The sequence below is a fragment of the Athene cunicularia genome, assembly GCF_003259725.1.
Source record: "Athene cunicularia isolate RWA chromosome 1 unlocalized genomic scaffold, athCun1 chr1_part1, whole genome shotgun sequence".
In the NCBI taxonomy this organism is placed as follows: Eukaryota; Metazoa; Chordata; class Aves; order Strigiformes; family Strigidae; genus Athene; species Athene cunicularia.
The window spans coordinates 90,329,982-90,345,257 of NW_020799091.1; the positions used below are offsets into that span (position 1 = coordinate 90,329,982).

The following is a 15,276-nucleotide window of genomic DNA, read 5'->3' on the forward strand; positions in this document are numbered from 1 at the left end:
TTTTGAGGTTTCTCTCTTGTCCCTTTGTGTTGAAGACTATACTTGTGTGTCTTGCAGCGTTCCTATGTGTTAGGACTTAGATGGCTATATATGTTTTTTGAGCAGTCTTGCTCAATGACTCAAAAGAAAATGTGCACCAGACTTCTTGAATGCCTTTGGTTCTGACAGTGTGCATATTGCTTTGGTTTTCTTTAAAAATATTTAGTTCTTTCCTACTTGTAATATTTTGAAGCAAAAATCCTCACAGCAATACTCTGTATGGTATGAGTGAAAAAAGAGACTGAGGGGTGATATATTACACTGCAGTGGTAAATTCTGTGGGATTTTTGCAAAACTTTTTTGGCTTTAGGAATGTTTCTGAAATGGTGGTTGTGGAATTTTACTCATTCTTTCAGAATTACTAATGAGAGGTGGGTGTTGCTTTAAACAAACATGCTTTTATACCAGCTCCATTATGGGGAGCATCCTTATAACTTATTCTAATGGTTCTGTCAGTAAAAATTAGGTGGACAATTGAACCAGAAAGGTGATTTTTTTTTTAATTATTACTTGGAACTTATGTGAGCTTACAATTTGTGTAGCCTGTCTGCTCTTCTGTTCATGCATGAATTAAATAGTGGTCATTTAGATTTAGTCATATTTATAAATAGCTTTGAGTCTTGCATGGAAAAACATCAACTGTCTAGACATTTAAGTTATTATTAATTATAGTTCTTATTCCCTTTTATGTCAAATATGAGCAAGTGGTATTTCTGTTCTCTGATATGTCTGTTTTCATAGCAAGTCCTAACAAGTGTGTCAATATTGCAAGGCTGTGACTGTAAGAAAAAAGCAGATTCTGGAAATAAGTACTTTGTTTAAGCCTCTAAGTCCTTTTTCTCTCCCCCTCCAGACTAGTATAAACAGCATGCTGAGTGTATATAGTGAAACTGGTGACTATGGCAACGTGAAGGTCAGCGGCGAAATCCTTCTCAACATCAACTACAGCTACAAAACAGGTGCCCTCAGCATCCTGGTAAAAAGTTGCAGAAACCTGGCCATTGCAGATGAGAAGAAGCAAAGGACTGATCCGTAAGCACAGAGAAGAATTTCCTTTTAGTCTCTGCTAGGGCTGTCCTCCACTGCATCACACGCAGTGATGTAGCCTGGCATTGTGATAGGAACTTGAGAACTCATAGGATCTAGTTGCCACAAGCCAGTGTTTTGATGATGGTTGGTTTTGGATTCCCTGTGGGAGATGCATTTTCAAGATGTTTTTTAGGCCAACATGTGCCAGTTCTGGGGAAATAATTTTACTTAAATTTTCAACCTGTTTGACAGCAATCTCTGCAAAAGGGCAGACAGTATGAAGGAATGGAGAGGATGAACCATTTTCTTACTTCTAGAATCAAAACGAAATTATATGAGAGGAGTGATGTGTTGGAGGGAGGGAGGGTTAGAGATAACTTTGGTTTCACGTGTCTATTGATTCACTTGTACGGACCATGTTTTCTGGGCTTCTCATTATAGTTTTCAGTATAATATGCATATTTTCTCATCAGGAATTAATAATTAGTGTCTAATCGTGTGTAATCCTATCATATGCAAGGTATGATGTTTTTAATTTTCTTGTATTTTCAGTGTATGTGTTTTCATATGTAACCAGTTGGTAACTGTATACTAGAAAAAGGAAAGTGTTAGGAAAGCTTTCAGCATTTCTGAGGATGAGTAAATTGATTTAGCTCTGCTATTTTTTTATTCTGATCCTATCTGAATAGTATTGCTGTGTTTGTAGATAAAGGCTGCACCTTTCCATGTTTCACATATTCTCTGTTACATGTGTATATTGTTTAGACTGCAAAAATTAATTTCCTTGTATGTTTGCAGCCATGTCAAGTCTTTGCTCAAACTGGCCATTTCTACTCCTTGCTAATAATTTACTACTTGATCTGCAGGTATGTCAAAACATACCTTCTGCCTGATAAGTCCCGCCAAAGTAAGCGCAAGACCAAAATTAAAACTAACTGCACGAATCCAGATTTTAATGAAACACTGAAGGTGAGAACACTGTCTCTCTCTCAGGCTGTGATGAATGTTCAGATTGTGTTCACAGGCATTTTCTGTAAATGTTCCAATATGAGGATTAGAATTTGGAAGAGATGCCTCAAAATGAATGTATTTAAGCAAAACTGTCTAGTAAGCCTATGAGTTGTAATTTCTGGTCCAGCACTGAGGAAGCGTTTTTGTCTGGTTGAGCTCTATATAGGTAAAATTTCTATTAGTTTCCATAGATCTATTTCAAAACTGCTGATGTTCCTGCCTAGCCTGAGCTCACAGATGTTAAAAGCACCTTAAAGATTTTGTAAACCTTAAGTTAGCAACTGATGCTGAAATAGAGCTAGATTAAAATTTCCCATCCAAGTGATTTTTGAAGAGAAAATAACCTTTTGCAGTAAAATCTGAATTTGTCTGGAGGCTTTAATTTACTTTTAAAGCAGAACTGACTTTGATAAGAAAATGCCAACATCGGCTTCACTACCTGCCTTCCTAAAAAGCTGTGATGAAGTTAATCTTCTGTTGCAAAAGACGACTGATTGCTTCCTTGAGGGCTAGTGGAGCAGAGCGCCCAGCCTCTTCCTTCCTTGCCTTTTACCCACATCCACTACAGAGGCTGAACTATTCTGAGGTCCACACGACCTGCTTATTCATACCTCCTTGGCTCTGTGGTGCAGGTGGGAAGGGCAGAGTTTCTGCCCCGTTCACTGCCTGTCTGGCACCTGGACCACAAGGCTCCTGGTGATTCCCCATTCCTTGTCGATTCACAAGAGTTATCCCATCTGGCTGTCACAAAGCCAGAAACTCTTTAGTTTCTCCTGTTTTTTTTGTGTTTTTTTTTTTCCCCCACAATTTCGGTGATGGTTTAAATGTTTCTTGTAATAGAGGCTAATAGATGTTCTCTGGCCAGTATACTTGGCTTAACCTGGCTACAAAACCATTTTGCAGACATACATGCTTGATCTGACCAGACTGCTTGCCAAGGGAGAGTCTCTTGTAGAGCCTTATTTTTAAATGGTTTATAGTAAAGTTAAAATTTGCTGAACTGGGGGGTGGAGGGGGGTGTGTTAGACTCTATTTAGCAAGGAACATAGCACTAAACATGTTTGCTAGTAGGGAAGTTAGTGAAGACAGGACCTAGCAGCTTGCTAAAAATGTGAATTGTAACAAAGAGGGCTTGCTTGAATTGTGAGTAGGTAAGTGTTACATCTGTTCATCCCAACTGTTACTACTGTTAGAAAAGAAGAATAATTAAATCTCTATCTTCTCTCTTCGAGTTATATTCTGTTGTTGCTAAATATGACATCTCACAGTGGAACTGTTGCCATCTAGGTTTAGGCATCGTAGACAAATCTATAGATGAATACCCTACTTGTGTGGCTCACCAACTGACTTGACTGCTTCAGCTTTTGGAGAGTATGTGTCTGTGTTCAGACATTCTTGATGCAAAAAAGGAGACATCTGGGTCTCCTCAGCTAACACTAGGAGAAGGGTGAATTTCAGGGAATTAATGGGCCTTTTGCTAAAAGCAGAGTTTGCAGAGCTAGAATTCCAGATGTTTTTAATTTTCTGTGTATTTGCTAGAATATGATGTTTCTTCAGAGGAGTTTTTTAATAGCTTTCAAAACCAACAGTGGTTACTAAGACTCAGACACTTGGTGAATGCTTTGCAGATGCAGTTTTACTTGTTTTCAGAACAATTTTTCGTAAGTTACAAAGATAACAGTTGAAAAGGAGAGGAGGATAACATTTCTAGAAAATAGTATACAGCAGATTCTCTTTACAGATGAAAGGAACCAGGGGGGTTTCTTCTTACAAACTAAATTTTGATGTTGATCTGCTTCTTTTACATAAACATATAAGGAATTCACATGATCACAGTTTTAAGTGTTATAGTTTACGTTATAGTCATAAGTACCCAGTAAATAACTCAGAAGAAACTCAATCATGATCTTACCATTGGATGCATACTGCAAAGAAGAGAGGTTTAGCCTTAACATCATGAACTTTCTAGCTAGAAAAGTCTTGTTTACAAAGAAAACAAATCTCTTTCATGCTTCTTTTGTTAGCTGCTGTGGGCTTCGCGAAATTGAGCTAGAGCTGTAAAAGGCTCCATGGAAACTATTATTTATGCTTATTCTGAGAGTTTCTTTTTCTCTTTTTTTTTCTGTTGGTAGTATGTCATCAGTCACACACAGCTAGAAACTAGGACCCTACAGCTTTCTGTCTGGCACTATGACAGATTTGGACACAACAGCTTCCTTGGGGAGGTGGAAATTCCATTAGATTCCTGGAACTTCGAAAATCAGGGCGATGAGTGGTTTGTGCTGCAGCCCAAGGTAAGGGTTTCCAGGGGCCGGTGAAAGCGTTGCAATGCAAATTTAGCAATACTTAGTTATTTTTCCTTTGGAACATGTTTATAAAACGGTGACTTTGAGTGTCTACTATGGTAATAAAAATAATATCTATGTTCTTTATTCCATCAAAACATACTGGTTTTAAAGCCTTCATGAAAACTTTACATGTGATTGGCTACTTAAAAACAAAAAAGAAACCCCCACCTTTTAAAAAAGTGTAAGTTCATCTTGTAATAAACTGCAGTGGAGGAATGACCTAGTAAAGAAATTGATTGGGTTTTAAAATCAGCATGTAAACCAAAGGACTTCTCTACCATACCCTCCTACTTAACCCTTAACAGTTTATCAAAGAAATAGATATTTTTTGTTTCAGTTCGAAGTGCTTCACACTTTTCAGCTGTGGCAAAATGACTTCTTAGTCTTTCATTTGCCTTAATTAGGCAGGTGCAAGATAAGGCTTCTCAGAAGGCAAATCTGGTCTGTGAAACAGGACTTGCATTATACTTAGCTAAGGATAGGATAACTTCTGTCTCTAGGGCACCTCCTGCTTTGGCAGAGGTGTTTATTTTTGGAAGAGATTCGAAGAGCTATTGTAAACTAGAGGATTAAAAGCTTTTGCCTTTCTCGCTCCTGCAGCAGCCAGACTCCTGAGAAATTCCAGTGGTTTAGATTGCCATTTCAGAAAGTGTATTTTTCTTGCTGTAGAAAAATCCAATGTTTTGTTGCAAGTGATGTGGAGATAGACTCAGATTACTTGTTTACCCTGTGTTCATTATTTTTTAAGGGCATGGTGTTACATTCAGGGTTTTAGGAGGGGGAGTGTTTGATTTATGCCTTTCTCTCAGGTGGGAGATGGATCTGATTGTTGTATAATTAATTTCTAGGTCTAGCCCTTTGTGAGGCTTACAGCTAAAGTGTCACAGATTTACACTTTAGTATATAATTTGTCAGAAGATACATAAGGAAATTGATCTTTTCTTTGACCACTTACACATCTCAAGCTTTGTAAGTGACAAGGAAGATCATTCCCAGTTTCCTAGTTCAGCTTTGTTAGTAAGGGTGACCACCAGCTCTTCCTTCATGGTCCAGACAAAGTTTGACCGGGAAGAGAATGTGACTAATGATGGCAAACGTTTTTCAATCAGCGCTGTGGCCAGGCCAGGGTTAAACCATCCTCCTCACAAGCTTGCTTCGTGTAAGTAAATTCTGTTGGGTCTGCTCTTGAAGTAGAAGAAATGTGTACTACATCTCTGTCCTAGAGACATCTGGCTGGTGTCAGATGTTGCCCTTATTTAGTACCCATCGGTCTACAACAATAAGATAGACATCTAGTATTTGTTTTGCTTGCAGTTTGTATGCAGAGTTGGTTTGAAATTGAACTTCTTATCATGCAGTAGTCTCTTTGTCATCTCATTTCAATCTTTGGGGATTTGTGTGTGTGTGGTTCCTTTTAATTCTAACAGGGACGGTCATGAAGCTCTCCTGCTCAGGAAAAAAGTAATGAGGCGCTAAGCGTTTCATTTATTCCAGCTGGAAGGTGTTGCCAGATTATTTCCAAACCCATGAAAAGATTTTAAAATTAGTTCTTTTTTACCAAAGAAAGCAAAGAGAATTGGTCTTGTCTGCTTCCTAAATTGTTATAAAGTCTCTAAACTTAAAATACTGCTAAGATTTTTGATCATACAGGAAATATTTAAAAAAAAAATAAATAAATTATTGCATTTTGAATTTTAAAAAAAAGCACAGGTTAATACACATGCAGATTCCATGCTGTTCTTCCATATGATCTGCCTGATAGAGGCAGGAATGGCAGTGAAACATTTCTTGGGTTTTATTACAGCGCTTTATTTGTTCTATTATGAGTAATTTTGCTGCTTTAGTGAAAGAGTTGGAGACTTTAAGACCTGTTTCTTCTGTGAGCATTGAATGTCTGTTTTTAAAGAGTGTGGTTAAATCAGAAAAAGAAGATAAAAAAGTTCTGTGGTTAAAGAGGGGTCAGAGTCTAGAGCCATGTTATATGTGGGTTTGGGGGGGGAGGTTGACAAATTTGTTGCTGACGTAAGAACTTGTACCATCACTTGTCTACCAGTAGAACAGAAAAAATAATCCTTGCTGCCTTTATGGGACACTTGATCCTAAACTTGCATAGTTTAGACCGTAAGTGAGCTGCCTTGCTGGCAAGATTTGGATGTTGTGCAAATTATACCACAACCATTTACTACAGGTTTTCTTCTGTCCTCTGTTGTAGCAACTGACTTCAGACAGTGGTGGAGACAGGACCCTTTTTCTGAGAGTCAGTGCAGAAATATCTGTGTTGCTGTAAAAGTGCTTCAGAGTCTCAAAAGGGCCATGTTGTTATCACCAGAATTGCTTTGTTCCCTGTTGCATCCTGGCATACAGACTTAGCCCCACTAAACACAGTTAGTGCCTTAGTCTGGAGTCTGTGATATGAAGGCAGTGCTGACTCTGTGCGTATCACCATATGTATTTCTGGTGAGGTTTTTTGTTTCTGTTTTCTCTTGATAATAGAATTTTGACCTTCCTGGGGAGTCAGGAAACAAGCTGAATGCATTTCAGAGAAATACTGTCACTGATCAGACATTGGTCTATATGTTCTTTAAAGGCTTGTGTGGTACCTTGGCGTGTGTGTCAGCACTCAAGGGCCCTCTCTCTTTGTACATGTGCTTTGTCCCCGTTGAGAGATCAGGAAGATTTGTTGATTTGTACCCAAACCTAGGTACTGAAGCATGTAGAGAAATGTGAGCATCTGAGTAGTCCCACCTCCATTAGTGGACATCACCAATCACGGTTAGCATATACCTGAATTTTTCATAGACTTGATGTCTAATGTAAATATGCAAGTCATCTTTTTTTCACTGCACCTTATTTTTCTAGCAGTCAGTTTGAACTGGCACATGTTCTCTCTGTGTTGCATCTACTGTTTTAAAATGTAGTTGCCAACTTCTTACAACGCGAATGGAAGCTCAGCATACGTCAGTGAAGGCCTAATGTTCTTTTAGCAAGGATGCTCTGCGGAGCACTGAATACATTCTGTTTGGACAAGAGTGAAACGTATAAAATAAAAAAAAGATGCAGAAATAGTAGCTGTGTAGAAAATGACACTGGGAATAAGTTTTCAAGGATTTTTTTCTATTTCAGAGCTGGACTCTGCTCTCTTCACTTGCCTTGGTTCCCCACAACTCCATTCCAAGAGAGACTCAGGAGTGACTCCTCTAAAGTATACTAAACCAATTATGGTTTAAATTCCTGACTGGGGGAAATAAGGGCTGAATATCAGTTTAAATTAGCTACAGTGTGTATGTTCAGAAAGAAAACTGAGGGTTTTTTCTTTTTGTTTGCTTCACTTACTCATATGCTAGATATCTCTCTACTTTGTTATGTTCACTGAACAGTGTCTAATGTCATGTGGCTTTATTCTTCTGAGAGCTAGCATTCCCTAGCTCATAAAGTTTTCTAAAAATGTGATAGCATTCGATCTGGAATGTCTAATTATCTGAAAGTGGGCTGGTATGTCTTGATATGTCTAAGAAGTGTTTCGAACACTATATTGGTACAACAAAATTGAAATCAAAAGAAGGTGAATGATTAACTTTAGCTGGATTTCTGTATTGTTTGTTTGTTTCTTTTCAGGTGGAGGTTGCAACAGATGTTGGACTTCAATATAAAGGAGAACTGACAGTTGTTTTACGTTACATTCCCCCAGACAGAAACCTAATGCTTCCTCTAGGGCAGTTTCAAGGTAAAGCAAACATTAATGGCAGTGTGTGATAACATCCCTCTGAGTGTTAAAAATCTGCACCTAGGGTGAAGTAATGGTATTAGTGAAGATTGAAATCATACTTAAATGTACTAGTTGTTTTTAGCTGTGGAAATTTTGAACTGTAAGTATGTTTCTCCTGCTCCATCCTCTTTTCTTACATTGAACTTAAGGAGAAAGAAGGGAAGAGGAGTGTGCAGTCAGGTGTTGATGTATGGCTGTGACCCTAATTTTAAAAAAATTCAGATGTTAGATAACATGATCAAGGACAGCCACGCAGAAATAAATTGTCTGCATTGTAGTTTGTGGGTTCTTTGTTCATCTAGTTATGAAGAGTATATAGATGATCAAAGTAATAGACTTAGTTCTTTATGCTTAATTGTCCTTAAACTTACTTATCTCTTTACTTTCACTCTTTTTTCACACTGCTTCACCTCTGCTCAGTTTTACTGTATTACTGCTATAATCCAGTCTTGTCAAACATTATTTGAATTCTTTAGGATAAGCCATTATTTTAATCAATAACGAATAGGGGAAAGTAGTTACTAACTCTGCATTGTAGTAGCATGAAAAACAGCAATCATCTGAAGTGAAAGCAATGACTGGGTAGCACCTGAGTGTACATGGATATACCAGACATAGGTATATCACTGTCTTAGTGACAATATTGCTTGCTAGCATTAGGATTTGATATATGTGTTAGACTTTTTTCTTTTTCTTTCTTTTTTTTTTTTTTTTTGACAGATTACATTCCCTCTGCTAGCAGTAATTCCAAGGTTTTCTCTCTTAAAGGATGATTGTTGTCTGAAAAGTCCAGATATACGCTATCTGCTTTTTTTAAAATTAGTACATTTCAGGATGGCTCCTGATCTTTCTTTTGACATTTTCAGCCTCAATCAGTGCATATGATCCGTGCTGATAAGCCTCTTAGAATCCACTGCAACAGCAAGCACACATGTCCTCATGCTGCTGTTCAAAAGCAGTAGTGTGTCAGTGAGCACCATGTCCTTTGCTACGGTATCCAAGGAGCACTGTGTCCTTACACATGGAATACATGTGGTGTACTTTTGCATTTATACCTTGCTTGTGGTGTAGAGCTGCCATCAGTGGTGGAAGGGATTTCTGAAAAGAGGGTAGGATTTACAGGACATGAAGTTCTTTGTGTACAGCACAGTAATCCATAAATACTTAGATTCAGACAAGACTCGGATAGGGCGGTCTGTTGTGTCCAGCAAGGACTAACTAATTACATGGTCAAGTTCTGTATCAAATATGGAGTGATTTTTTTTTTTTTTCCTCCCTGCCTTATTAGTGTCTCTACCCATAGAGAATCAGAATCCCTTCATAAGGAATACTTTAATCCCATTGCAATAAATGATTAAAAAAAAATCTAGCCAAGACAATTTACATTTCCAAATCAGTCATGCACTGTATATATAATTGATGTTGCATCTCTGTTCTATGTATAGGAAAGAAGAGCTTTAAAAAAGGAAAAAGGGGAGACTCTCACATGCCATCTGGAGGTATATTAGAAGTCCTCATCAAAGAAGCAAAGAATTTAACAGCAGTGAAATCAGGAGGCACATCTGACACTTTTGTGAAAGGGTCTGTGTTTTTTTCCTCCCCATTTTTTTTAATGGCTGCACTGAATTATATTTTGGCTGACCCAATTTTTTTCCCAGTATTTCTGTATATGTGTGTATGATATGTCAGTCCTGAAAAGTAACTGGATCTTGAAAGTGGTATGCTGAAGACAAAGATGCTGTGTCATAAGGGCAGAGAGATAATAGTTGTCCCATTGGTTAAATACAATTGTATTTAAATAGCAATCAGCCAAGAAACAGAACCATTCATACAGAAGTATCCAGTGTGCTAATGTGTATGCTGTTATAGAATTATAGCTTTTGGTAGACGAAGACATTTCCACTAACTTGTCAGAGAGAGGTAGGTGAATATTCACCACTCCTGGAGGCAAAAAGTTGTAAGTTAGGCTCTCACACTGGAGATGATACCTGATCTGATGGTGACATTTACATTTTCAGGAAATTGAAACAGTACATACTTCTTACTAAGAGGAATAGCCAGACTACATCCTGAATAAGAAACTTTTTTCCAGGAAGATACATGTCTGTTTGGATTCATTATAAAACTGCAAATAGCACCTATAAAAGCTGGCATGCTCTGTCAAGCTGAGGCTCTTTCTAATGCATTTCATCTGGAACATTCAGAAGAAGAAAATTCACTATGTGTGTGAAGAAAATTCAGTTTTGATTCAAATAAATACACTAAACGTGAAAAAAGATTTCTTACACTGTAAATAGTTTTTGGTTTCTTCCTAGTGCTTAATTGGGAAAGTTCTTTGGCATGTAGTACAGTGCTAAAGAGCACATTTAAACCAGGACATCTATTTATCTAACTAACATCTATCTAACCACATTTTCCCAGGACATCTGTCATTGATTTCAAATGTAGTGTCTTAACTCTAATTGCGTGTTGTTTATATTTAGTATTCTTTGACAGAAGATGTTTACAAATTCTGCTGATGGCTTTCAGGTTGGATTTTAAAGACACATCATTTTGACAAATAAAACGTCTATGTCACTTGTATGTCTGTATGCATATGTGTTTATAAAGATACATATATTACGGCATATATGCATCTTTTTATTAGTTAAGCAACATTTTGCATTGGACAGTCAGAATCCAAATTATGTGAAAAAATGCTACATATAGAATATACTTATGTTTGAATAAATTGAACATAATCCTGCATTGCCTCATTATATTGGATTTTTCATAAATGTAAGGTTTGCATTGAAATGTTACATTTAGGCCATACTGAATCGATTAAAACATTTTTCTTTACCAGTTTTTGCTCTCACTGCTAGCTTTCAGAATTGCTGATTTTTAGATATGCTGTAGTTCATTAGTAAGTTTGAGTGCTGTTACTAAATGGTCACCACCCTGCCTTTAATTCCCTGGTGAAGCTGGAAATTTATTTTGATCTGGTAGTGTGCTTCAAACTATCACTAAGCAGATACACGTCATGTAAAAGATGTTTGAGCTATTTTTTCTATGTATTTGTTTTCCCGTGTCATCTCTCTTTGCCCGGTATAGGTGAAAGCATTTTCTTTTACTGAAAATAGACTGATACCACTACAGCTTGTTCCCATCTGGAGCTTGCAACAGACTTCAGGGAGAAAATCTTGTCAAAGCCTCTTTACATTAGCAGTAGCAATGTGTGGCCAGTAATTCTCTGGACTATCTTTAGTTAGTGGTGTCTGCTGTTGCTGGCATGGATTATTCAGTACAGTGGAACAGTAGTGTGTTTTCCTTGGTCTGTCATGTGTCATGGCCAAATGCATAATCATGTTGCCATGAACCAGTTGAGGTGCTGCAGTGGTCTAATCTGCACCATTAGTTTAAGGTAATTTGACATGAGTTAGGCCACTGCAGTAAACTAGCTCATACTTATTGTCAAGTAAAAGCCCACACAGGAGTCCTGATCAAGGTCTAATGGTATAATTTGTTTGTATGTCTGACCCGTTACTATTTATGTGTTGTTCCATTAGCTTTGCTGAAGGAAGTGAAGACTATGAAAATTTGTGGAGACCTCTGATTTTCAACTAGAGTATTAAGTTATTTTAGTTTCACTAAAGGAATTCTCTACTACAAGTAAAATGGGAAGAGCTTGTCAGACTTTACAGCGTTTGTGTTTCTGCACTCATTAGGGTTTTAGGCAACTCAAATTGATGATGCTAACCTGCTGAAGTTCCTTATCAGTCATTTCCATTTTTTTTCTGGAGGACCTTCTGTCCTGCTTTGAGAAGGACACTGGATGAAGTGACTCCAGAGGCCCTATCTAGCCAATGTTTTTATGAGTCTCTCTATATTTAGCCTCACTGAAATAAAAAGTTTGTGTTTAAGAAGACTTGGGGCAAGGAGACCTAATTCCCATTTCTGCTGAAAACTGACATTGTAACTATAAGAACAAATGGAGCACAAATACAAAATATGCACTTCAGGTATATGCTTCATTTAGTAACAGTGGGGAGATGGGGTCCTGATCCCATTCGAGCCTCTGCATGGTTGTAATTCTTTATGTATTATTGTGACAACCCATCTACATATCCAATTTTCCTTTTCTGTATCTCCCAGATATCTGCTCCCAGATGACAGCAAAGCTACAAAACACAAAACGCCCATAATAAGAAAGAGTGTAAACCCCCAGTGGAATCATACCTTTGCTTTCAGTGGCTTGAATTCCAGGGATATACGTAACGTCTGCCTAGAATTGACTGTGTGGGACAAGGAGTCGCTCTCCAGTAATATTTTTCTGGGAGGTGTCCGTTTGAGCACTGGAAATGGTAAGGTCCCACCTGACTGGTGACTGCATTTCTTATTCTGCTCTCCTTCCCCACCCCATGTGATTCATGTATATGAGGGACAGAAATGTTACTGGATGTATGCAAAGTATATGAGAACTTGGGGAGATTGAAAAGGGAGAGAATGCAATAGGTAATCTGTAGATAATTTAGTGCTTTCCTTTATTGAGACACAAAAATTTGGTGCCCAGTTGTACTTCTGCACAGTGTAAAAGAACAGAATACCTAGGAAGCCTTTCTTAGCATCCCAGTGAGAAGGACAAGACTACTTTTGTCCAGCAGCAGCTCTTCTGCTAACGATGGTGTGATCTGGAGAAATGTGGGTCCATTTCTACTCTGTCAGGAGAAAGTTGCTTGTGGTGCAGAGTGGGGAGGTTTATGTGCCTCTGCCCACATGCCAAAGGAGTGTTATGACAAACTGTTGCTCTCCAGGAGGTACCTGTTTGCAGTATAACTCCTGTACAGGTGGTAGTGTAAATTGTGTCATCTTTCTTATACACTGTTGGGCCAAATCATCAAGGATATTAAGTAACTGCTTAGTGATATGACAGAATGCCTCTTTGTAATTGCCAGGTGTAAGTAATGGCAAGGAGGTTGACTGGATGGACTCTCAAGGGGAAGAGCAGCACCTCTGGCAGCAGATGATTGACAGTCCTGGAGCTCCTGTGGAGGGAATATTAATGCTGAGATCCAGCATGGGAAAACGCAGGCTCTGAAAGATTTGAACTACTGAGGGGTGCCCATTTGAAAGTGGGGAAGGGTTGTACTCTTTGCCTTGTATATTAAGGTTCCGAGTGAGATTTTAGTGCATTCTGTACTTTCATGTGCACGTTTTTAACCCGGGCTTCTTGTACGGATTATGTTTCTCCTGAAGCCAGTGAGAATTTGAGAATTTATACGGAGATTGGACTGTCTTTCTCTGTCCCTTCTGGTGACTGGTGCACACAGCTGATGAACACACCTGCCTGTGGGGAGCATGGAGTGAGCAAATTCTCTAGTCACTCATTTAGTAATGCCTGGTTTACTTATCTCCTTCTGGATCAAAGATGGCCTTGAAGACAGCAGTAATACAGTACAAGCAGATTTCAAAGATAAAAAGCCATAATGTTGTGAAAGATAACAAACTGTTTATTATGTTTGCTTGTTGAGCTGTGCAGCTTGCAGGATGGCAGGCTTGAGGGCAAACAGCTCACCAAGAAAGGCCAATGCACTGTGGTGCACACTAGAAATAGGCAGCAGGTGAGCTGGGGTACAGGGCTGGTGTTCTGTCATTCTCTACGTTATTTTAATTCATTGTATAAAAGGCAGACTTGGTTCAACATCATCAAAGAACCTCTAATGAAAATAAATCGTAACAAATCCCAAAAAACTTGGCAGAACTATGTTGTATGACTGTTTTTAATTTGGTTGACAGCTCTGGCCAAGATTTTCTGACATCATTGAACAGAGGGAATATGTTCACGTGCCTGTCCCATTCTGCTGAGTCGCTGAGATGAGACACATACTGGGTTTGGACACAGTTAGCTAAGACCTTTATTCAACAGATCGTGTTCTAAAGTGATGTGATTAAAGCATGTGCCACAGTGATTTGCACAACTGTGGAATTTTCTCTGAATGGGTTTGAATCTCATATAGGTGTGCCCACGCATATTAATTATTAACAGGAGTAGAACTTTTTCTCCTTTTTTCTCCCTGTGAGTCAACAGTGGATTTAACAAGAGTGGGTTTTGGCCAATTCAATCATTAATCTTATTAACAGTAACGATTGTTCAGCAGTACTTTTGCCATTTGGTTTCCTAAAGTGATTTTTATACCTATCATCCTGCATCCTTTGGGGACTTATGCAGGGTCATGTGTGAAGAGCATGCTGTTTTGAATAGTTGTTATGGGCTACTCCTACCATAATGAGACATGATTGTAATCTTTTTTTCAAGAACAGCACATGTCTGCTTGTAAGATTGGGTAATAGCAATGCCTTGTGATTGCTCAGGTCATAAGACAAAGGATGATCAGTAAACTGAGTGAACAACATTTCTTCTGCATTTTCCAGAATTAGAACACAGCTTCCTAATTGAACTGGTAAATTTGTCTATAGCTTACATTTTTAATTGTGTTTTATTTTTGGAAACAAGGTAGTATTAGTACTAAGGAAACAAATTGAAATGTATGGAAACATAGTCCTTACATAAATTACTGGAAAAAAAAAAAACCTGTAGATCAAAACACCAGTATTCAAAGATTTCCATGAAGATTAAAGACCATAAAATCTAACTTGTTTGAGAGATACAAATGTTCTTCACGATCCAGAAATTGCAAGAAATCTAGATTGAAAAACAGAAAATGAACTGATAGCTAGGTAACTACAGCTGGAGATTTAGACATCTGTAGCTGTCCTGTGTACAGTTATGTATGTATATTTAGAGCTGAATTGAAAACCTGAAAAATTTAATGTCCTTTCCTTTTTATTTATTTATTTAATTGAAGATATTTTGGTTTTGATTTGAGTGGCTTTGAAATTATGGGGAAATTTGCAAGCAGTCTTTTAAAATCCTAATATTATTAGATAAAAACTATTTATTTTTGTTAAAAATAGCGTCTTAGTTTTAATAAAATAAAATATTCATAATGAAACAAATTATTTTAAAATCCTAATATGACTTTCAAAAGTCATTAGAGGTACTGTTTGCTCAGTTTGAGACCCACAATTTTCAGAAATTACTGA

At 37.8% G+C, this 15,276-nt stretch overlaps 1 protein-coding gene across 2 annotated transcripts in view; it reads left to right on the forward strand.

The window, feature by feature from the left end:
• The window catches only part of SYTL5 (synaptotagmin like 5), a 91,872-nt gene extending 78,583 nt beyond the window's left edge, over nt 1–13,289 (forward strand). For both annotated transcript variants that reach the window (XM_026844362.1, XM_026844371.1), the window contains 7 exons: nt 893–1,071; nt 1,935–2,037; nt 4,212–4,373; nt 8,043–8,151; nt 9,639–9,774; nt 12,328–12,536; nt 13,128–13,289. In XM_026844362.1, coding sequence (XP_026700163.1) covers nt 893–1,071; nt 1,935–2,037; nt 4,212–4,373; nt 8,043–8,151; nt 9,639–9,774; nt 12,328–12,536; nt 13,128–13,270 — 1,041 coding nt within the window. In that variant the 3' untranslated portion in view covers nt 13,271–13,289. The remainder of the gene's footprint in view (nt 1–892; nt 1,072–1,934; nt 2,038–4,211; nt 4,374–8,042; nt 8,152–9,638; nt 9,775–12,327; nt 12,537–13,127) is intronic.
• Nucleotides 13,290–15,276: the final 1,987 nt, after the last annotated feature.